Source organism: Oncorhynchus mykiss, chromosome 5 (genome assembly GCF_057628025.1).
Source record: "Oncorhynchus mykiss isolate SJ-2025 chromosome 5, ASM5762802v1, whole genome shotgun sequence".
Taxonomy (NCBI): Eukaryota; Metazoa; Chordata; class Actinopteri; order Salmoniformes; family Salmonidae; genus Oncorhynchus; species Oncorhynchus mykiss.
The window spans coordinates 41439125-41463123 of NC_143026.1; the positions used below are offsets into that span (position 1 = coordinate 41439125).

General features: G+C 46.5%; 1 protein-coding gene across 1 annotated transcript in view; it reads right to left on the bottom strand.

Annotated features, from left to right (window-relative positions):
* The window catches only part of LOC110523833 (rabphilin-3A), a 42575-nt gene that overhangs the window by 11743 nt on the left and 6833 nt on the right, over nucleotides 1–23999 (bottom strand). Inside the window, exons 2-11 of the mRNA XM_090234843.1 lie at nucleotides 5954–6100; nucleotides 5505–5634; nucleotides 4895–4981; nucleotides 4131–4386; nucleotides 3821–4012; nucleotides 3467–3631; nucleotides 2940–3019; nucleotides 2739–2813; nucleotides 2092–2201; nucleotides 1725–1851 (exon numbers count right to left, since the gene is read on the bottom strand). Coding sequence (XP_090090969.1) covers nucleotides 1725–1851; nucleotides 2092–2201; nucleotides 2739–2813; nucleotides 2940–3019; nucleotides 3467–3631; nucleotides 3821–4012; nucleotides 4131–4386; nucleotides 4895–4981; nucleotides 5505–5634; nucleotides 5954–6087 — 1356 coding nt within the window. The 5' untranslated portion in view covers nucleotides 6088–6100. The remainder of the gene's footprint in view (nucleotides 1–1724; nucleotides 1852–2091; nucleotides 2202–2738; nucleotides 2814–2939; nucleotides 3020–3466; nucleotides 3632–3820; nucleotides 4013–4130; nucleotides 4387–4894; nucleotides 4982–5504; nucleotides 5635–5953; nucleotides 6101–23999) is intronic.

A 23999-nucleotide genomic window follows, 5' to 3' on the forward strand; every position in this document is an offset into this window, starting at 1 on the left:
ACCTGGACCACCCTCTCCAGACACACACTGTTGTAGTTCCTACCTGGACCACCCTCTCCAGACACACACTGTTGTAGTTCCTACCTGGACCACCCTCTCTAGACACACACTGTTGTAGTTCCTACCTGGACCACCCTCTCCAGACACACACTGTTGTAGTTCCTACCTGGACCACCCTCTCCAGACACACACTGTTGTAGTTCCTACCTGGACCACCCTCTCCAGACACACACTGTTGTAGTTCCTACCTGGACCACCCTCTCCAGACACACACTGTTGTAGTTCCTACCTGGACCACCCTCTCCAGACACACACTGTTGTAGTTCCTACCTGGACCACCCTCTCCAGACACACACTGTTGTAGTTCCTACCTGGACCACCCTCTCCAGACACACACTGTTGTAGTTCCTACCTGGACCACCCTCTCCAGACACACACTGTTGTAGTTCCTACCTGGACCACCCTCTCCAGACACACACTGTTGTAGTTCCTACCTGGACCACCCTCTCTAGACACACACTGTTGTAGTTCCTACCTGGACCACCCTCTCTAGACACACACTGTTGTAGTTCCTACCTGGACCACCCTCTCCAGACACACACTGTTGTAGTTCCTACCTGGACCACCCTCTCCAGACACACACTGTTGTAGTTCCTACCTGGACCACCCTCTCCAGACACACACTGTTGTAGTTCCTACCTGGACCACCCTCTCCAGACACACACTGTTGTAGTTCCTACCTGGACCACCCTCTCTAGACACACACTGTTGTAGTTCCTACCTGGACCACCCTCTCTAGACACACACTGTTGTAGTTCCTACCTGGACCACCCTCTCCAGACACACACTGTTGTAGTTCCTACCTGGACCACCCTCTCCAGACACACACTGTTGTAGTTCCTACCTGGACCACCCTCTCCAGACACACACTGTTGTAGTTCCTACCTGGACCACCCTCTCTAGACACACACTGTTGTAGTTCCTACCTGGACCACCCTCTCCAGACACACACTGTTGTAGTTCCTACCTGGACCACCCTCTCCAGACACACACTGTTGTAGTTCCTACCTGGACCACCCTCTCTAGACACACACTGTTGTAGTTCCTACCTGGACCACCCTCTCCAGACACACACTGTTGTAGTTCCTACCTGGACCACCCTCTCTAGACACACACTGTTGTAGTTCCTACCTGGACCACCCTCTCTAGACACACACTGTTGTAGTTCCTACCTGGACCACCCTCTCCAGACACACACTGTTGTAGTTCCTACCTGGACCACCCTCTCCAGACACACACTGTTGTAGTTCCTACCTGGACCACCCTCTCTAGACACACACTGTTGTAGTTCCTACCTGGACCACCCTCTCCAGACACACACTGTTGTAGTTCCTACCTGGACCACCCTCTCCAGACACACACTGTTGTAGTTCCTACCTGGACCACCCTCTCTAGACACACACTGTTGTAGTTCCTACCTGGACCACCCTCTCCAGACACACACTGTTGTAGTTCCTACCTGGACCACCCTCTCTAGACACACACTGTTGTAGTTCCTACCTGGACCACCCTCTCCAGACACACACTGTTGTAGTTCCTACCTGGACCACCCTCTCCAGACACACACTGTTGTAGTTCCTACCTGGACCACCCTCTCTAGACACACACTGTTGTAGTTCCTACCTGGACCACCCTCTCTAGACACACACTGTTGTAGTTCCTACCTGGACCACCCTCTCCAGACACACACTGTAGTTCTTCTTCTGGTTGGCTTTGAGTTTCTTCAGAGCAACACGCGTCTCTCCGATGAACTCATTGTGCCCAAACTTGTCCATATCACTCACTGACAGCCTGGAAGCAGGAAGAGGAGTTCTATTCTCTATTTTTTTTTTTTACATAGTTTTGTATCATCACCGAAGAGTTTTTATTGTCTTGGTTCCCTTTAGCCCTGGGAAATCTAACTGATGTAAATGGAGAGCCAGGGAACTAAACTAGGCCAATATCAACGTAAACGTTTTCATTTCAGATGACCCAGTGGGTGACACATATACAGTGGTGTTATGTGGTATGGGCGAGCCTGCCTGTATTTACCGTAGCGTTTTGCGCTGCATGTCGTCGTCAGTGATACCGTGGTACACCAGAGTCTCATTCCACACTGGGTTCAGAGTGCCCTTCAGTGTCTTAGTACGCAGCTTGTTAGACTGTGGAGACGGGGAGAGAGGAGAGGGGGGAACAGGGAGAGGGGGAAGACAGGGAGACGGGGAGAGGGGGGAACAGGGAGAGTGGAGGGGGGGGAGAGGGGGAAGAAATAGAGCAGAAGACAGGGAGACAGATGGAGAGGGAGAGAGAGACAGAGAGACCCCACAGAGCCCCACGACAGCAACACAATTAGTCCCAACCAAAATAATGAGAAAACAAAAAGATCATTACTTGACACATTGGAAAGAATTAACAAGAAAACGGAACAAACTAGAATGCTATTTGCACTAACAGAGAGTACACAGTGGCAGAGTATCTGGCCACTGTGACTGACCCAAAATGAAGGAATGTACAGACTCAGTGAGCAAAGCCTTGTTACTGATAAAGGCCGACTATTTGCACATCATTACAACACTGTATATAGACATAATATGACATTTGAAATGTCTTTATTCTCTTGGAACTTCTGTGAGTGATACAAGTCTGTGTCAACAGGCAGCAGAAACAGGCCTACTACAACCAGAAGTGTTGGAAGTTACCTTACTGGCTCCAGGTAAGAGGTGCAGCTTGACGTAAGGGTCTGCTAGGCCATTAGAGTCCATCGGCTTTAGGCCCTGACAGAGAGAGAGAGAGAGAGAGAGAAAGAGAGAGAGAGAGAGCAGAAGATTAGAAATAGAGAATATCAACCTAAAGATGAACCATTCAAGCATGTCACTGAAGCTAGCGGTATGTGTGTATACCTTGGCTTTGACTATATTGCAGTGCAGCGCGTTGCTCTCCTGTTCATAATGCAGAGTGAACTCCAGTAACCCCAGGGTGGCTGATGCGGACAGAACAAAAGAACATCATGCTCAGATTGGTTCCTACACCCAACACACACACACACACAGAGAGAGAGACAGAGACAGAGAGACAGAGAGACAGAAAGACAGAGAGACACAAAGAGAGAGAGAGAGAGAGAGAGAGAGAGAGAGAGAGAGAGAGAGAGACAGGGAGACAGAGAGACAGAGAGACAGAGAGAGAGAATAACAGAACAGAGAGGAAGCGTGTATGTGTGTGCATTAGAATATGTGTTTCATATGGTTGGTCTACAATGTCCCTGCTTGGGAACCAAATTTCCCAGTGGTCTAATAAAGACTGATGGTGACTGTATGCACACGGTATGTAGAGGGTCGTGCTTAGTGACAAGGTAGAGGAAGTCATCAAATGTCTGAAGTGACTGAAATCAATAAAAAGGTACATGTGTTATAGAAGGACACACACTTACTGGATTCATCAGAGTCATATTCGTTGTCATCGTCCTCGACAGGAGCGGGGGCTGGGCGTGCTGCCAGGGTGGGTTTGGGGGCAGGAGTGGGTTTCTCCTCCCCGACTGGAGTTGGGGCTCTATCCTCCCTCTGGTGAGGGTGTCTGCTCTCCTCGGGCGCAGGGGCTGAGGTAGAGAAACGCAGCTATTTAGTCAGTCTCAATCTCCAAGTAGAAGGGATTATGCATCTGAGCGGTTGGCGGTAACAGGTAGGCAAACAAAACCAAAGCAGTTATTATCCATTGACTGCTTTTAGGGTGGGTAAGGAAAAATACGTCATTTTGTAATTTGGGCGAGCTGACCCTACAATCGTACCCTGTGGTGCGACTGAGTCAGCTGGAGCTGGCGTGTTCTCTCTCCCCCTGGCTGTGGGAGGTCTGGAGCCTAACTTAGACTGGTTCTTCACCATCTCTTCCTGCACAGCAACGCCCCCTAGTGTCTGAGCAGAGCTATACCCCTCTGGGTCCTGTTGCTCTGAGCTGGAGTACGGGGGCTCATCGGTGGGCTCTGAGACAAGATCGGAGAGAGGAAGATGACATGTTGAAATACCCAACAAGCTTTTGCATGTACCTCTCATGCAAGTCCAACGAGTCGTGAAATCTTAATGCTTGTTTCCACTGCTCACCTTGGTTCTCTGTGTTGGAGCAGCAGTTACCCTGCTGCTCCTGCTGCTCTGTGCAGTCCTGGGCACCAGCGTCTGGCTGGTAGATGGGCTGGGTCTGGGTACGGGCATAGGGCTGGGTACTGGGCTGGTGATGGGTGGGGTTCAGGGTACGGGGGCTCTCTCTACCTGTCCCTCTGGGCCTGGAGATGGGCAGGGGAGCAGGGAGGACCTTCTGGGGTTGGCCCTTAAAGAACCACGCTCCAGAACGCTTCAACATCTAGACATGGAGAGAGAGATGGAGAGACAGAGAGAAAGAGAGAGAGAGGAAGAGATGTAGAGAGAGAGAGGGGGGGAGGGGAGAGACAGAGAAAGAGAACATTTGATGGAGAGAACGAGATTGAGATGGAGTGAGAGAGGAGGGGTAGCGTGCTTAGCAGATGAGTTATCTCACATTGGACTGACAGGTAGGGCCATTTAATTAAAGGTTCCCTGGGGAGCGGTTTCACCGAACACAGGGTCAGCACTAAACAATACTGTGAAACGGGGTGACTAAGCCAACCCAAAAAATAAGTGCGAGTGTGATTAAGTCTGAACAGCTGAACCCTTCTCTCTCCCCCATACATTTTGATTGTGATGGGACAAACAAACACAATCTTTTCTAATTATTTATTAACATGAAGGCGTATTCGTGGGGTATACATTAAAACGACATTTGTTTTGGTCTTCAACCTATAGTTTCTCTATCATTCCACCCCTCCTTTCCACTCTCCATCTCTCTCTCTCACCTCTTTGTGCTCGCTGCAGATCCTACAGACCCACACAGGACATGACGAGCGGCTGTTGTTCTGAATCCCACACTTACTGCACATATGCTGCGAGCAGAAACACACACATGCACACACTTACTTAAACCAGAGTTATTTTTATGATACACTCATAGAAGAAAAGGTGCTATCTAGAACCTGAAAGGGTTCTTCGGCTCTACCAATAGGAGAACCCTTTGAAGAGCACTTTTTTGCTTCCAGGTAGAACCCTATTGGGTTCCGTGTAGAACCCTTTCCCCCGGAGGTTAAACATGGAACCCAAAAGAGTTCTACCTGGAACCAAAAATGGTTCTACCTGGAACCAAAAGGGTTCTCCTATGGGGACAGCTAAAGAACCCTTTTTTTCTGAGAGTGTAGGACAAATGTAGGCACAGTTTGGGAGCTAGACAAAGAGAGCGACAGAAAGGATTTAGGAGCACATACCAGACTACTGACAGAATCAGCTCTGCTCAAAGCAACATGAAGTAGTAAGTCGAACAAAAGAAGACGAGAAACCACAGAGACCTACAGGACTTGGACCTCTGATAACTGTCCAGACTCTCTACATAGCTCTATTATGTGTGCTAGTTACCTTCTTGCAGTGGGAACAGAGTACGGAGTTGACTCCCTGCTGGCCAAACGTCTCTCCACACAGCAGACAGCGAGAGTGACCATCTCCACATGCTGTCTTCTTCATACTGTCCAACCTAGTGGCAAAACGCCTGCAGAACACACAGACACAGACACAGTTACACACAGACACAGTTACACACACACACACACACACACACACACACACACACACACACACACACACACACACACACACACACAGTAAATACACGCAACACACATCAGACTGCCAGACTCACCATCTGGCCATGCTGTCTTTTGTCCAGACAGGTCGCCAACCACATAGGGTGGAGAGATCAAACACACACACACAGTTTTGTCTCTTTCTCATTTTTGCCCCCCACTCCCCCTCCCTCCCTCTCTCTCTCTCTCTCTCTCTCTCTCTCTCTCTCTCTCTCTCTGTCTCACCCTATCCTCTCCTGCTCCATGGCCTCCATGGTCTCAGCCCGAGCCAGAACACTGTTGATGATCTCCTTCTCTTCGTCTGTTAGCTCCACTTCCTGAGGACCTCCTCCTCCATGGCCTCCTCTGTGCCGGTGCATCCTGCTGACTGACCTGACAGACAGAGACAGGACACACACTTACAATGTCATACACACACATCAGAAGAGACACACCTACACAGACACTTACAGACCTAACACGCACAAATCCGAGGACAAACACACATCAGAGGACACGGCACACTCAAATGTAGAAAAGTCAACTGTCGCCTCTGGAGTGATGTGTACTCTAGGTTCAATACTACCGAGTAGTACCCAGGGCTCAATACCCCGCTACTAGTAACTGAACATGCCTCTAGATGTTTTCACTGAACAGGCAACAGAGGCACACAACATTATCATCGGCTAGATTAGAACACTGTCACGTAGGATACAGCAGGGGACCCCTCGCAGCAGGGGACCCCCCGCCGACCCCTCGCAGTTTGGGAACTACTGCTTTAGATCAATGTTTCTCAATCCTGGCCCTACCACTACACACCTGATTCAAGTCAAAGGCTCGATGAGGAGTTGATTAGTTGAAGGAAGTGTGTGAGTGGTACAGTAGGGCAAAAACAAAAATGGCACCCTTTGGGTCCCAGGACCAGGATTGAGAAACTGTGCATTAGATCAGTGTATTTCAGCATTTGCTGTGGGTCACCAGGACCAGGGTTGACAAACAGGAGTCTAAACGACTATTGAGCAGACAGGACTGGTGCTACCCTGGTTTTGAACTGAAGAACTGCTGTACCAAATGTCTTGGGCTGGGAGAGGTAACAGAAATTAGTGGTAGGTGGGTACTTTGCTTCTGTAATAGTTGGGGAAACATTGGTACTGAACCCTGACCTGTTCACCGGACGTGCTGTTTCGACCCCCCCCCCCCCCCCTCCCCCTCTCCTCTCTCTCTGCCGCACCTGCTGTCTCAACCTTTGAATGCTTGGCAATGAAAAGCCAACTGACATTTACTCCTGAGGTGTTGACCTGTTGCACCCTCTACAACCACTGTGATTTGACCCTGCTGGTCATCTATGAATGTTTGAACATTTTGAAGAACGATGGTCACGTTACTCTTATACTCTCCACCCAGCACAGCCAGAAGAGGACTGGCCAGCCCTCTTAGCCTGGTTCCTCTCCACCCAGCACAGCCAGAAGATGACTGGCCAGCCCTCAGAGCCTGGTTCCTCTCCACTCAGCACAGCCAGAAGATGACTGGCCAGCCCTCAGAGCCTGGTTCCTCTCCACCCAGCACAGCCAGAAGAGGACTGGCCAGCCCTCAGAGCCTGGTTCCTCTCCACCCAGCACAACCAGAAGAGGACTGGCCACCCCTCTGAGCCTGGTTCCTCTCTAGGTCTCTTCCTAGGTTCCTGTCTAGGGAGTTGTTCCTAGCCACCGTGCTTCTATATCTGCATTGCTTGCACTTTGGGGTTTTAGGCTGGGTTTCTGTATAAACACTTTGTGACAACTGCTGATGTTAAAAGGGCTTTATAAATACATTTGATTGAATGATTGATACAGTGTGTGTTCATTTAAGTATACAGGATATCTACAATATAGCCATCAGCATAACTGACATCAAAGCATCACCAAGCTGTTTGCCCTGCCTCTTTTCCACTTTGTTAGCTCTCTCTCAATTCAATTTAAGGGCTTTTATTGACATGGGAAACATATCTCTCTCTTTCTCGCTCTCGCGCTCACTCCCCCCCCCCCCCCCCCCCATCTCTCTCCAGCCCTTTCTATCCTTTCATAATGTTCTCTCCCTGATGATTGGAAATGTCAGGGGTTGCCGTGACAGCGGGCAGTTTGGCAACCTGACTGATTCCTGTCACCGTGTGTGTGTGTGTGTGTGTGTGTGTGTGTGTGTGTGTGTGTGTGTGTGACATTGGTGGGTTGAGGCTGAAGTGGGGGGGGAAGGAAAGTTCTACAATGGCATGAGACTGACCTCATCTCTCACACACATTGTAAGACATCACATAAAACCAAAAAATTGCCCACTAATACAGGACTAGTAAAAGGCCCAGTGCACTACTTTTGTGAATACCTTTTTTTCATTCTGATTTTTCAGCATCCCTGCTTCCTGTGGCTATGTATGGGTCAAGACACCTATATCACTCGTGTAGCCTATTATACTCAAAGAACCAACTTTGTGGAGCACACACACACACACACACACACACACACACACACACACACACACACTATTGAGTCGGGCTGGTTGAAGTGGTGTTGTAAATCAATGGTCTAGATCAGTGTAAAGGGGTGGGGACAGAATGGTTATCTGATTCCTAATGTCGTCCACTGAGAGGGAGGATATGCGACAGTTGAACATGATGTAATTCTCAAACACACACACACACACACACAGTGTGCAGGGCTAACGGGGCTAAGATCAAAGCCAGCGACGTGACTGAAGGGAGTTAGTCAGTAGGATGACACGCAAGGAAATATGATGTTAATATATATATATATATATATATATATAAGGATTGCCTGCTCGTGCATATGCATACTCATGATTTAAGGTAATCTGAATCAGGAAGTACCTGCAGGGGAATGGAATAGCACAGGAGGATACATCCCTTCTAACACCCTGAGAGAACAGACCAGTCATGAAGAGCACTGGACTGAACCTGCACCATAAAATCAAAGACCCCTGCACTCCTCTAGCTCACTCCAACACAAACATGAGCGAACACACACACACAGACGCCAGGAGGAATTTACAGTAGACAAGTCTTTCATCTCGGGAAGAAGATTGAAAGCTGTACGTAGAGTCCATTTGAAATAACATTTCTGTTCCATTTTTTTTCTCCTTCCAAAAATAAAAAATAAATGTACGTTTTCAGTTCGCATCTGGTTTGAGTCTGATTTTAATGAGCCAGGTGGTTTTATAACAATATACTGTGTGTATGTTTGTCTTTGTGTGTGTGGTGTGTGGGTGTTTGTTTGTGTGTGTATGTGCATCTATCTGTCCTCAAGCTGGTCTGTCCTCTGCAGCTGCTGTCACAGACACACACGGCACAAGCAACACCCACACACAGCACCCGTAACACACACGGCATAAGCAACACCCACACACAGTGAGCTGAGAGAGAGGACCTGTCACTGTGCATCTATCGACTGACACTGTCCCAGGGAAAAGCATGCACGCACACACACAAATATACACACACACACACACACACACAGCCCAAGGAACTGCAGTCTAACTGCAAACTGAAGTGAAGTAAAAGAAAGCGGAGGCATTTTAGCTCCACGAGACAGTGTGGGTTGACTAAGGACAATTGCTGTTCCCTGGGCTGTGTGTGTGTGTGTATTTGTGTATGTCTGTATGAGTGTGTGTATTTGTATGAGTGTGTGTGTATTTGTGTTTGTTTGTGTGTTTGTGTTTGTTTGTATTTGTATTTGTGTGTGTGTGTGTGTGTGTGTGTGTGTGTCATGCCAGGGGCTAGCTAGGTCTGGCAGACTGTGTCATCCTCCTGTGCTTTCCTGTCATGGAAAAAGGCCTTTCCCTCTTGTTTCTTTACATTTCACGCTAGAAATACTGTAGAACTCTAATTACATTGAATAAATTCAAAGACAAATGCCATGGAAATGGGACGTCAAACCCTTTTCCGTGTCCTAATTTGCATAATGTAGGATTTCATCCATAAACATCTGCAGCTATTCATCATTGCCTACATGGGTGAGGCTGTCGTTTTGTCTAGACCTGGGTTCAAATACTATTCAGGGTATTTCAATTACTTTCAAAGACATTTGGAAGTAAGAACTTCAATATATTTTCTTTGAAAACACAAGGAGTTGAATATTGGAATGTATTTGGAAATACTCAAATACACAGACAAGTGTATATTCAAATATAAATATTTAAATATTTCATACATTTGAATCCAGGTCTGTTTGGAATTTGAAATAATGTATTTGGAAATAAGTATTTTGTATACATATTTTTTTTAGTAAGCTTTTATAGAAAATTACTATTTGATTTGGGCCAGATTATTTGAAAATACTAAAATACACAAAAAAACAAGTATTTACACAACAAATAATCAAATACACATGTATTGAACCCAGTTCTGGTACTGTCAGGCATGTAATGCTGCAGTCGTAGAATTAGAGGGGTATTCCTGTCACGCCTGCTCCCACTCTTTCCCCCTCTTCTCGTCTCCAGCGTCGGTCCTTACATTCTGAGTCCAACCACTTCTAATTCTATGGATTTTCCACTGCCTCAGGAATCCTAACAGCTCTGGAAAATCTCTGTAGTCAATCAGTTTGTCTATACATTAACTGGCTAGTTTATTAATTACATCTAATACTGTCTAGTACCGTGTCGACACCCCCTTGCCTCCAGAACAGCCTGAATTCTTAGGGGCATGGATTCTACAAATAGGAAACGTTCCATAGGGATGTGGGTCCATCTGGCATCAGGCAGTTGCTGCAGATTGGCTGGTGGTACAACACCGCCACCAGCCTGTACAGGTGTTCATGGACTCTTGCTGCTTACGCCAAATCCTGACTCTGCCATCAGCATGACCCAACAGGAACTGGGATTCGTTGGGACAATGCAATTGTTTTCCACTCCACAATTGTCAAGTGTTGGTGATCGCGTGCCCACTGGAGCCGCTTCTTGTTTTTAGCTGATAGGAGTGGATCCTGGTGTGGTCGTCTGCTACAATAGCCCATCTGTGACAAGGACTGACCAGCTGTGCATTCCGAGATGCCGTTATGCACAACACTGTTGTACTGTGCTGTTATTTGCCTGTTTGTGGCCCGCGTGTTAGATTGCACAATTCTTGCCATTCTCCTTCGACCTGTCTCATCAACAAGCTGTTTTCGCCCACAGGACTGCTGCTGACTGGATGTCTTTTTGTTTGTCACCCCATTCTCGGTGAACCCTAGACACTGTTGTGCGTGAAAAGCCCAGGAGGGTGGCCGTTTCTGAGATACTGGAACCGGCACGCCTGTCACCGACAATCATACCATGCTCAAAGTTGCTTAGGTCACTTGTTTTGTCAAGTCTAACATTCAATCGAACAGTAACTGAATGGCTCGAAGCCTGTCTGCCTGCTTTATTTAGCAAGCCACGGCCACGTGACTCAGGGTGTGCAGGAGCCATCCACTTTTGTGAACGGTACCTAATAATATATACAGTGTATTCGGGAAAGTATTCAGACCCCTGGACTTTTCCCACATTTTGTTACATTACATACAGCCTTATTCTAAAATGGATAAAAAAAAATTGAATAGACATCAAATCACATACAATACCCCATAATGACAAAGCAAAAACTGATTTATTAAACATAAAAAACAGAAATACCTTATTTAAGTAAGTATTCATACCCTTTGCTATGAGACTCGAAATTGAGCTCAGGTGCATCCTGTTTCCATTGATCATCTTTTAGATGAGTACACTTGTGAGTACACTTGTGGTAAATTCAATTGATTGAAACGTTTGTGGTCATACGCACATCCTTAAAAACATTGGTGCTGGGATAATAAAGACTAGTATAGAACAAGAAGGCCCGCACGCTGTTAAAGCTCCCAATTCATGGCTTTATTGACAACGTTTCGATCCGAAAGGGATCTTCCTCAGGTCAAACAAACAAACTGACAGATCACATCACAAAATATATAACATTTCACCTCACATGACCATTGCGGACATGACGCACGGTGGGTGCAAAAGCAATTTGTGCATCTCTAATAATTGAATAACAATGAGATGTGTACATGTAAACACAGCAAAAAAAGAATCGTCCTCCCACTGTAAACTGCTTTAATTTTCAGAAAACTTAACATGTGTAAATATTGTATGAACATAACAAGATTCAACAACTGAGACAAACTGAACAAGTTCCACAGACATGTGTCTAACAGAAATTGAATAATGTGTCCCTGGACAAAAGGGGGGTCAAAATCAAAAGTGACAGTCAGTATCTGGTGTGGCCACCAGCTGCATTAAGTACTACAGTGCATCTCCTCCTCGTGGTCTGCACCAGATTTGCCAGTTCTGCTGTGAGATGTTACCCCACTCTTCCACCTAGGGACCTGCAAGTTCCCGGACCTTTCTGGGGGGAATGGCCCTAGCCCTCACCCTCCGATCCAACAGGTCCCAGACGTGCTCAATGGGATTGAGATCCGGGCTCTTCGCTGGCCATGGCAGAACACTGACAAATCGGGCACAGATCGAGCAGTATGGCTGGTGGCATTCTCATGCTGGAGGGTCATGTCAGGATGAGCCTGCAGGAAGGGTACCACATGAGGAAGGAGGATGTCTTCCCTGTATCTCATCATTGAGATTGCCTGCAATGACAACACACTCAGTCCGATGATGCTGTGACACACCGCCCCAGACCATGATGGACCCTCCACCTCCAAATCGATCCCGCTCCAGAGTTCAGGCCTCGGTGTAATGCTCATTCCATTGACGATAAATGGGAATCCAACCATCACCCCTGGTGAGACAAAACTGTGACTCGTCAGTGAAGAGCACTTTTTGCCAGTCCTGTCTGGTCCAGCAACGGTGGATTTGTGCCCATAGGCAACATTGTTGTTCGTGATGTCTGGTGAGGACCTGCTACAACAGGCCTACAAACTCTCAGTCCAGCCTCTCTCAGCCTATTGAGGATAGTCTGAGCACTGATGGAGGGATTGTGCATTCCTGGTGTAACTCGGGCAGTTGTTGTTGGCATCCTGTACCTGTCCCGCTGGTCTGATGTTTGGATGTACCGATCCTGTGCAGGTGTTGTTACACATGGTCTGCCACTGCGAGGATGATCAGCTGTCCGCCCTGTCTCCCTGTCTTAGGCGTCTTACAATACGGACATTGCAATTTATTGCCCTGGCCACATCTGCAGTCCTCATGCCTCCTTGCAGCATGCCTAAGGCACATTCACGCAGGTGAGCAGGGACCCTAGGCATCTTTCTTTTGGTGTTTTTCAGAGTCAGTAGAAAGGCCTCTTTAGTGTCCTAAGTTTTCATAACTGTGACCTTAATTGCCTACCGTCTGTAAGCTGTTAGTGTCTTAACGACTGTTCCACAGGTGCACGTTCATTAATTGTTTATGAGTCATTGAACAAGCATGGGAAACAGTGTTTAAACCCTTTACAATGAAGATCTGTGAAGTTATTTGGATTTTTACGAATTATCTTTGAAAGACAGGGTCCTGAAAAAGGCACATTTCAAGTTTAGAAGTTCCAGAAAATAATATATATTTACAAAATGACCAAGTAGGTGACCTGGAAGGCAAGACAAATCAAAATGACATATTCATGTAAGAAATGGTCTGATATCTCCTGACATCAAATTCAATTGATTGGACATGATTTGGAAAGGCACACACCTGTCTATATAATGTCACACAGTTGACAGAGCATGTCAGAGCATAAACCAAGCCATGAGGTCGAAGGAATTGTCCGTAGAGCTCCGAGACAGGATTGTGTCGAGGCACAGATCTGGGGAAGCGTACCAAAAAAATTATGCAGCATTGAAGGTCCCCAAGAACACAGTGGCCTCCATCATTATTAAATGGAAGAAGTTTTGAACCACCAATACTCCTCCTAGACCTGGTCGCACGGCCAAACTGAGCAATCAGCGGAGAAGGGCCTTGGTCAGGGAGGTGACCAAGAATCCGATGGTCACTTTGACAGAGCTCAAGAGGTTCATCTTTGGAGATGGGAGAACCTACCATCTCTGCAGCACTCCACCACTAAGGCCTTTATGGTAAGTGGCCAGACGGAAGCCACTCCTCAGTAAAAGGTACTTCACAGCTCGCTTGGAGTTTGCCAAAAGGCACCTAAAGGACTCTCAGACCATGAGAAACAAGATTATCTGGTATGATGAAACCTAGATTGAACACTTTGGCCTGAATGTCAAACGTCACATCTGGATGAAACCTGGCACCATCCCTACGGTTGAAGCATGGTGGCGGCAGCATCATGCTGTGGGGATGTTTTTCAGTGGCAGGGACTGGGAGACTAGTCAGGATCGAGGGAAAGATGAAAGGAGCAAAGTACAGAGAGATCCTTGATGAAAACCTGCTCCAGAGGGCTCAGGACCTCAAACCGGGGTGAATGTTCAGCTGGACAAGGACAACAACCCTAAGCACACAGCCAAGACAACGCAGGAGTGGCTTCTGGACAAGTCTTTGAATGCCCTTGAGTGGCCCAGCCCAAGCCCGGACTTTAAACCAATCAAACATCTCTGGAAGGACCTGAAAATAGCTGTGCAGCGACGCTCCCCATCCAACCTGACAGAGCTTGAGAGGATCTGCAGAGAAGAATGGGAGAATCTCCCCAAATACAGCTGTGCCAAGCTTGTAGTGCCATACCCAAGAAGACAAGGCTGTAATAGCTTCCAATAGTTCCTTAACAAAATACTGAGTAAAAGGTCTGAATACTTATGTAAATGTGATATATTATATATATATATATATATATATTTTTTTTTACATTTGCAAACATTTCTAAAAACCTGTTTTTGCTCTGTCATTATGGGGTATTGTGTGTAGATTGATGAGTGGGAAAAATGATTTAATCCATTTTAGAATAGGCTGTAACGTAACAAAAAGTGAAAAAAGTCAAGGGGTTTGAATACTTTCCAAATGCACGGTATATTTGAAGGGTATTCCATGTTAAAACTGTCCAGATATTTTGATTTTGATTTTGATTTTAAAAGCTTTGTTTTTCCTTTTGCCACCCTTGGGAAACTTTTTTGCTACTCCACTTATCCTGGATTCCCTGGTTGTGATATATGCTGATGTAGTGGGAGTTCTTTATAGAACATAGAAGATTCTAGAGAATTACATTCCCACGGGATTCCTTACCCTGACAGCTGGATGACAATGGATCCTCCTCTCCATCCTTCTATCTTCACCCTCTTTCCTCTCCTCCTCTCATCTCTCATTCTCTCCTGTCTCTCTAGTCTTCACTCAGTGGAAGCAGATTATAAAGCTTGGAGCTCTCCACATCCCCTCCCTCTATTCCTGTTGATGACTCTCTGTGGATATACCGACAAACACATGCACGATGCACAGGCGGTCTAATGACATAAGAGCAGATAAATGCTCAATACTAAGTCTGCAGAAAGCACACACACACAAACAGACAGGCTTAAAGCTCTGATATGGCAGTGCTGTCTGGAAACATCTTCCTCAGTCGCTGAAGGGAGGAGCTGACGACACACACCTCAGTGTGCTGAAGGAGAAGACCGCTAACAAATATGGCTATAGGAAAAGACTAAACGTCTTGTAGATTTTGGGACTATGCTGTGACTTCAGAGGGGTGTACAAGGGGAGGGTGAGAACACATACAGTGCCCATGGAAGTTTTTCACATCTTGTTACGTTACAGCCTTATTCTAAAATCTATAAAATCTATTTTTCCCTCATCAATCACAGTACCCCATAAAGACAAAGTGAAAACAGATTTGACATTTTTGCAAATGTAGTAAAAATAAAACACCTTATTTACATAAGTATTCAGACCCTTTGCTATGAGACTCAAAATTGAGCTCAGGTGCATCCTGTTTCCATTGATCAAGGGCCTTGGTCAGGGAGGGGATCAAAAACCCGATGATCACTCTGACAGAGCTCCAGAGTTTCTCTGTGGAGATAGGATAACTTCCAGAAGGACAAACATCTCTGCAGCACTCCACCAATCAGGCCTTTATGGTGGAGTGGCCAGACGGAAGCCACTCCTCAGTAAATGGCACATAAAAGCCGCTTGGAGTTTGCCAAAAGGCAACTAAAGACTCGCAGACCATGAGAAACAAGATTCTCTGGTCTGATGAAACACATATTGAACTCTTTGGCTTGAATGCCAAGCGTCATGGTGGAGCATGGTTGTGGCAGCATCTTGCTGTGTTTATCAGCGGCAGGGACTGGGAGATTAGTCAGGATCGAAGGAAAGATGAACTAAGCAAAGTACAGAGAGATCCTTGATGTAAACCTGTACCAGAGAGCTCAGGACCTCAGACCTGGGTGAAGGTTCACCTTCCAAGAGGTCAACGACACCAAGAACACAGCAAAGACAACACAGGAGTGGCTTCGGGACAAGTCTCTGAATGTCCTTGAGTGGCCCAGTCAGAGCCTGGACTTGAACCCGATCTAATATTTCTGGAGACCTGAGAATAGCTGTTCAGCGACGCGCCCCATCCAACCTGACAGAGCTTGAGAGGATCTGCAGAGAAGAATGCAAGTGTTCCAAGGTTGTAGCGTCATACCCAAGAAGACTCGAGGCTGTAATCACAGAGTAAAGGGTCTGAATACTTATGTAAATAAATTATTTCAGTTTATTTTATTTTATACATTTGCACAAAAAAATAAAAACCAGTTTTTTTATTTGTCATGATGGGGTATTGTCTGTAGATTGATGGGGGGAGGGGGGCGGCATTTTTTAAATCCATTTTAGAGTACAGGTTGTAGCATGACAAAATGGAAGAAAAGTTACAAAAGAATAAAGACATTTCAAATGTCATATTATGTCTATATACAGTGTTGTAATGATGTGCAAATAGATAAAGTACAAAAGGGAAAATAAATAAACATAAATATTGGTTGTATTTACAATGGTGTTTGTTTTTCACTAGTTGCCCTTTTCTTGTGGCAACAGGTCACAAAGCTTGCTGCTGTGATGGCACACTGGTATTTCACCCAGTAGATATGGGAGTTTACCAAAATCGGGGTTGTTTTCAAATTCTTTGTGGATCTGTGTAATCTGAGGGAAATATGTGTCTCTAATATGGTCATACATTTAGCAGAAGGTTAAGAAGTGCATCTCTCTCTCTCTCTCTCTCTCTCTCTCTCTCTCTCTCTCTCTCTCTCTCTATCTCTATCTGCATGTGTGTGCGGGGTATTGGGGTGGGCTTGGGGCCATGGCAGTTCATAGCCCTCTTGATTAGCAGAGGGAAGGCAACAGTGCTCGTTTGAGAGAATGAAATTGTGTGTGCGCGCGTGTGTGTGATACACCAGGGGCAGCAGTCAGTCCGCCACAACAACAACATAGGCCTTATGCTAATGAACATTCTTTCTCCCTCTCCCTCTGACTCTCTCCTTTTGCCTCTCTCACTTCCTCTCTCTCTCTCTTTCTCCATCTCTCTCTTTCCATCCCCCCCCTCTCTCTCTCTTCCAGACAGCCCTGCTGTCAATCTACTGCTTCAATCACAGGTGCCATGACCTGAGGAGATGGATGGAGGTGAAGATGTGATATAGGTCAGGGCTGGGCAGATAGCTTAGGAGGTTGGTGGCACCTCCATTGGGGAGAACGGACTTAGTAATGGCAATTGCTGGAGGGGAATGTGTGGAATGGTATCAAAGACATCAAACATGGTTTCCTTAAACATTCAAATAGAATTTAGAATATGATCATTTTCACATATAACACACAAACAGACATAATACACTGACATACAGTATTAACCAGATAAATACTCTTAATAGTCCAAAAATATATATTGAGTCCTTCATCTACCATAGTCCCCGCACAACCTTCCAATTTATTATATTTAAATAGTTAAAATACTATTGTTTGCATATATATTTTGAATGGTTTCTGGTTTGCTCAGATACATTTTTCAAATTCTTTATTGCTCTAAATCGAAATGTTATTTGGACTATTCCTCTTTTCTGTCTTTATAACGCATAGACGTGGACAATTTATTACTAGTATTTACTTAATGTCGGTCTCTTACCAACTGAATACTGTTGTGAATAGAGTTTGGCTGTTTTAAATGGTGTACATTGTGAAATAAAATAAGCATTTTTTTTTCAATTATTGTGTTGATTGATGACCAGCCAAGTGTCACACCCTGATGTGTTTCACCTGTCTTTGTGATTGTCTCCACCCCCCTCTAGGTGTCTCCCATCTTCCCCATTATCCCCTGTGTATTTACACCTGTGTTCTCTGTTTGTCTGTTGCCAGTTCATCTTGTTTGTCAAGTCAACCAGCATTTTGTCTCAGCTACTTCTTTTCCCCCAGTCTCTCTTTTTTTCACCCTCCTGGTTTTGACCCTTGCTTGTCCTGTCTCTGAGCCCGCCTGCCTGACTACTCTGTCTGCCTGCCATCCTGTACCTTTGCCCCACCTCTGGATTACCGACCTCTGCCTGACCTGACCCTGAGCCTGCCTGCCATCCTGTACCTTTGCCCCTACTCTGGATTATCAACCCCTGACTGCCTTGACCTGTCGTTTGCCTGCCCCTGTTGCTGTAATAAACATTTACTTTGACACAGTCTGCATCTGGGTCTCACCTTCAAACCTGATAGTACGAACTGGCCATGACTGACCCAGCAGTCCCAGGACAGCTGTGCGACACCATCTCCTCTCAAGGAGCAACCATCTGGAGGCACGAGGAACTGCTTCGTGGCCTTAGGGAGGGGGTCCACACGTTGGCTGAACGCCATGACCGGGCATTGTATATTTTGCTGGAGTAATTCCGCAGGTTGTCTGGGAGGCAGCCTACTACGGTGGTAACCCCACAGCCCCTGGGTGCTCAGGGTGCTCTCATGTTTGAGCTTCAGCCCTCCTCCTTCCCCCGGATTGCTCCAAGATTGCCTCTCTCATCACACTGATGTCCGGGAGGGCTCTCACCTGGGCTACTGCTGTATGGGAACAACAGTTGTTCATATGCGTTAGTCTGGAGGGGTTCGGGGGGAGGTGAAGGTTTCTTACACCCCGTTCTCCGGGAGAGAAGCTGCCCGGAAGCTAATCCAGCTTCGGCAGGACTCCCACTGTGAGGCAGATGGTGTGGATTTCCGCAAGTTGGCAGTGGAGAGTGTTTGGAACCAGGAAGCACTGTTCGATATGTTCCTGCACTGCATCTCGGAGGAGGACAAGCTTGCAGCTCGGGAATTACCTACGGATCTCGATTCCCTCATCGCTTTGACCATCTGAATCGATGGGCGACTACAGGAATGACGGAGGGAGAGGAAATTTGACTTTGCCTGCATGTCCAGGGATTCCATCTTGCCTCCGAGTCATCCTGGAAGTCCCCGACGATCTCATTGCCGAGAGAATATGAGGCTTACCGACCTTCCCCGAGAGTTGCCGAAGACGGCTGAGCCACCGCTTCCTGAGCCTATGCAACTAGGTAGCCAGCGGAACAGTAATACAGGACCAACACGAAGAGTTGTCTGTATTGCGGGACTCTTGGTCATTTTGTGTCCTCTTGTCCTTTAAAAAGACCAGGCTCACTGGTAGGAGTGAGTACTCTGGTGGGCGATATGGAGAGCTTTCTTGCTTTCCTTGCTCACACCCCTTTTCATGCCATTCTGCTGTGGGGAAAGCAGTCTAAATCTCTCCGGGTCCTGATTGACTCTGGGACCGTTGAGAGCTTTTAGGATGCTACCCTGGATTCCGAGCTGAACATGCCCACTCAGCCCCTTTCTTCTCCCATGGATGTTAGAGCGCTGGATGGGCGATCTATAGGCCGCGTCATTCATATTACCACTCCCATCAACCTACGGGTGTCAGGGAATCACAGCGAGACTATTCAATTCCTGCTCATGAAGTGTCCTCAGATTCCCGTGGTTTTGGGATTCTCCTGGCTCCAGCGACACAATCCTCCTCATCAACTGGTCTACTGGTGCCATCATGGGCTGGAGTCCATTATGAAGACGGTGCAACTTTCCCCGGGACGTATTCCTGGGGGCTCGGAAGATGCCCCGGACCTCTCCACCATCCCCGCAGAATACCAGGACTTTTGGGAGGTGTTCAACAAGGCCCGGGCCACTTCACTTCTGCCGCACCGACCATATGAATGCAGGATTGACCTTTCCCCTGGCACCACTCCACCCCGGGGACAACTGTACTTGCTATCGGGACCGGAGACCAAGGCTATGGGCACCCACATTGGGGACTCCCTAGCTGGAGGATTTATATGTCCTTCATCCTCTCCCGCCGGCGCAGGGTTCTTTGTGGAGAAGAAGGACAAGAGCCTATGCCCGTGCATCAACTACCGGGAACTCAATGGCATAATGGTGAAGAACCGCTACCCGCTACCACTCATCTCCTCGGCCTTCGAGCCGCTCCAGGGGGCCACTGTGTTTTCCAAGCTGGATCAATGGAACGCCTACCACCTGGTGCGGATACGGGAGGGGAATGAGTGGAAGACCGCCTTCAACACGGCCAGAGGCCACTAAGTATTTGGTCATGCCATTTGTCCTCACCAACGCCCCTGCTGTGTTCCAGGCTCTGGTAAATTATGTTCTCTGCAACATGTTGAACTGGTTCATCTTCGTCTACATTGATGACATCTTTGTCTTCTCCCCCCCCCCCCCCCCCAAAAAAAAACATGCACTCCACGTATGACAGGTTCTTCAATGCCAGAGACATCCTGGACCCAAGGCCTCATCGTGGATTTCCAACGCCAACACCCCAGTCAACCAGGTATGCGCCCAGGTAGGACGCCAGCCTCCTAATTTCACTTGCTAATGCATTTCCCCAGAACACAGAACAATAGTTCACCTGACTCCCAATTAATGCTTGGGTTGTTCGCTTAAGAATCTTTCCCGGTAAATATTTAACTATCCATCTGATAATGCATGCATGTAATATATATATTTTACATAGATTAGTTATTTGAGATGCTTCACCCCTAGAAGTTTGGTTTCTGCCACTTCCTAAATTTTTACTCCCCTCGTACTTAATTGTATTCCATGCTGTGTTGACCTTTTCCTGGTAGAACAGACCAACAACCTTGGTTTTCTTGGTGTTCAAAACCAGTTTGTTCCGGCAAACCCACTCCCTGATATGAACCAAATCTACTTGTAGAGCTTGCTATACTTGTTGAACCGATTGTCTTGATGTATAAATTGTAGTATCATCTGCAAATATAGTAGCTTGGGTTTCAGATAAGGCATAAGGAAGGTTGTTGGTATATACACTGCTCAAACAAAAAAATAAAGGGAACACTAAAATAACACATCCTAGATCTGAATGAATGAAATATTTTTATTGAATACTTTACATAGTTGAATGTGCTGACAACAAAATCACACAAAAATTATCAATGGAAATCAAATTTATCAAGGAGGTCTGGAGGTCTGGATTTGGAGTCACACTCAAAATTAAAGTGGAAAACCACACTACAGGCTGATCCAACTTTGATGTAACGTCCTTAAAACAAGTCAAAATGAGGCTCAGTAGTGTGTGTGGCCTCCACGTGCCTGTATGACCTCCCTACAACGCCTGGGCATGCTCCTGATGAGGTGGCAGATGGTCTCCTGAGGGATCTTCTCCTAGACCTGGACTAAAGCATCCGCCAACTCCTGGACAGTCTGTTGGTGGATGGAGCGAGACATGATGTCCCAGATGTGCTCAATTGGATTCAGGTCTGGGGAACGGGCGGGCCAGTCCATAGCATCAATGCCTTCCTCTTGCAGGAACTGCTGACACACTCCAGCCACATGAGGTCTAGCATTGTCTTGCATTAGGAGGAGCACAGGGCCAACCGCACCAGCATATGGTCTCACAAGGGGTCTGAGGATCTCATCTCGGTACCTAATAGCAGTCAGGCTACCTCTGGCGAGCACATGGAAGGCTGTGCGGCCCCCCAAAGAAATGCCACCCCACACCATGACTGACCCACCGCCAAACCGGTCATGCTGGAGGATGTTGCAGGCAGCAGAACGTTCTCCACGGTGTCTCCAGACTCTGTCACGTCTGTCACGTGCTCAGTGTGAACCTGCTTTCATCTGTGAAGAGCACAGGGCACCAGTGGCGATTTTGCCAATCTTGGTGTTCTCTGGCAACTGCCAAACGTCCTGCACGGTGTTGGGCTGTAAGCACAACCCCCACCTGTGGACATCGGGCCCTCATACCACCCTCATGGAGTCTGTTTCTGACCGTTTGAGCAGACACATGCACATTTGTGGCCTGCTGGAGGTCATTTTGCAGGGCTCTGGTAGTGCTCCTCCTGCTCCTCCTTGCACAAAGGCGGAGGTAGCGGTCCTGCTGCTGGGTTGTTGCCCTCCTACGGCCTCCTCCACGTCTCCTGATGTACTGGAATGTCTCCTGGTAGCACCTCCATGCTCTGGAAACTACGCTGACAGACACAGCAAACCTTCTTGCCACAGCTCGCATTGATGTTCCATCCTGGATGAGCTGCAGTACCTGAGCCACTTGTGTGGGTTGTAGACTCCGTCTCATGCTACCACTAGAGTGAAAGCACCGCCAGCATTCAACCAAAACATCAGCATGACCAAAACATCAGCCAGGAAGCATAGGAACTGAGAAGTGGTCTGTGGTCACCCCCTGCAGAACCACTCCTTTATTGGGGGTGTCTTGCTAATTGCCTATAGTTTCCACCTGTTGTCTATTCCATTTGCACAACAGCATGTGACATTTATTGTCAATCAGTGTTGCTTCCTAAGTGGACAGTTTGATTTCACAGAAGTGTGATTGACTTGGAGTTACATTGTGTTGTTTAAGTGTGTCCTTTATTTTTTAGAGCAGTGTATTAAGTAAATGAGGGGCCCAAGGCAGCTGCCCTGCAGTATTCCACAGTTTAAAGCATGAGGGGAAGAAAACGACCCATTGATATAGGTGGACTGTTTCTTGTCAGTTAGATATTACTGTACCCAATTCAATGCTGCATAATGCAATCATTTTGCACTAAATAAAATGCTCCACTGAAATCTAAAAATAGTACACCCACAAACCTGCCATTATCCATAGCATTGAGCCATTGGTCAGTCAGTGATGGAAGAGGTGAGGGAGTGAGGGATAGAAAGAGAACAAGGAGTAGTAGAGGTAAGAGGTGGGTGGATAAAGAGAGGAAGAGAAGGATAGATGAAGAAGAGATGGATAGAAGGAGATATAAAGGGGAAGAAGAAGGTCCCCAGAGACACATCTTCAGGAAGGAACAATGATATATATAAACGTCTGGACTACTGATGCTATGTATTGACCAGTGAGAGGCTTTGAAGCCACCGGTCGGCCATATTTGAACTCCCCAGAAGAAGCAGAAGGACAAAATTACATGTACTTGAGTATTTATGTTGTAGTGGGGACCGTAACATAAAAAGTATACTTTAAGGAAAACAAAATTGCACACCTCTTCAAGAAAACCCCACTGGTGGTCAAAAAGAGTGGTCACAATATTGGGGACAGCTTGGTGAGATCTGACCTGATCCCTGAGACCACTCAGACACTCTTGACATCCATTCCAAATGGGAACTACAAATGTGGCTCATGCGCACAGTGCAATAGCACTACAAAAACATCCTTCTCAGATATCCACATACAGATCGAAAAATTCCTGTTAGGGGTATCATCTCATGCAAGACAAAGGGAGTAATCTATCTCATCACCCTTCTTATGAACAATTATATTTTCTGTGAGCAGGTATTTTGTAAATTAAGGTATTCTTAATACAGCTTATCAGAGTACACCAATATGTTCCCCCTGTTGATGACGCTTATTATGCACTATGGTTGAACCAAAATATGACAAAAACATTTCATGAAATTGGAAATTTTTAAATATATAGGTAAAACATTTATGAAACAATAATGTTCATGTTATGCTAATGATAACAATGACATAATATATTCAATATGCTGTGAGCTATTGTCTTTTAACAGTTTCGCTCGGTTCATTCTGATCAAACTACTGTAGCAATTACGACACACCCCTCACTATTGTCATTGATTGTACTAATTGCACTGTTTGTCTACGTAAACTGGTTCAAGCATTCATGACATCACCCTGAAGAAGACACAGTGATGCCATTACGTTGGTGTTTCTTTACCTAATACATTACTGGGAGCTGATATATATGGTGTGCGACTTTGTTTTTGTAGCTTACAGTTTGTTCTCGGTTAGTCAGCACCTCCACACTACATAATTTTCTCTGGGTGTGCGCCAGCTCATGCTTTTCATTGGACTGATCATGTCAACATCATACTTTCAAAATCTTAGCTAGTAGTCATCATCATGAATCAGGTCGACAATCTACTGGCAAATCCTTTTCAACCCTTG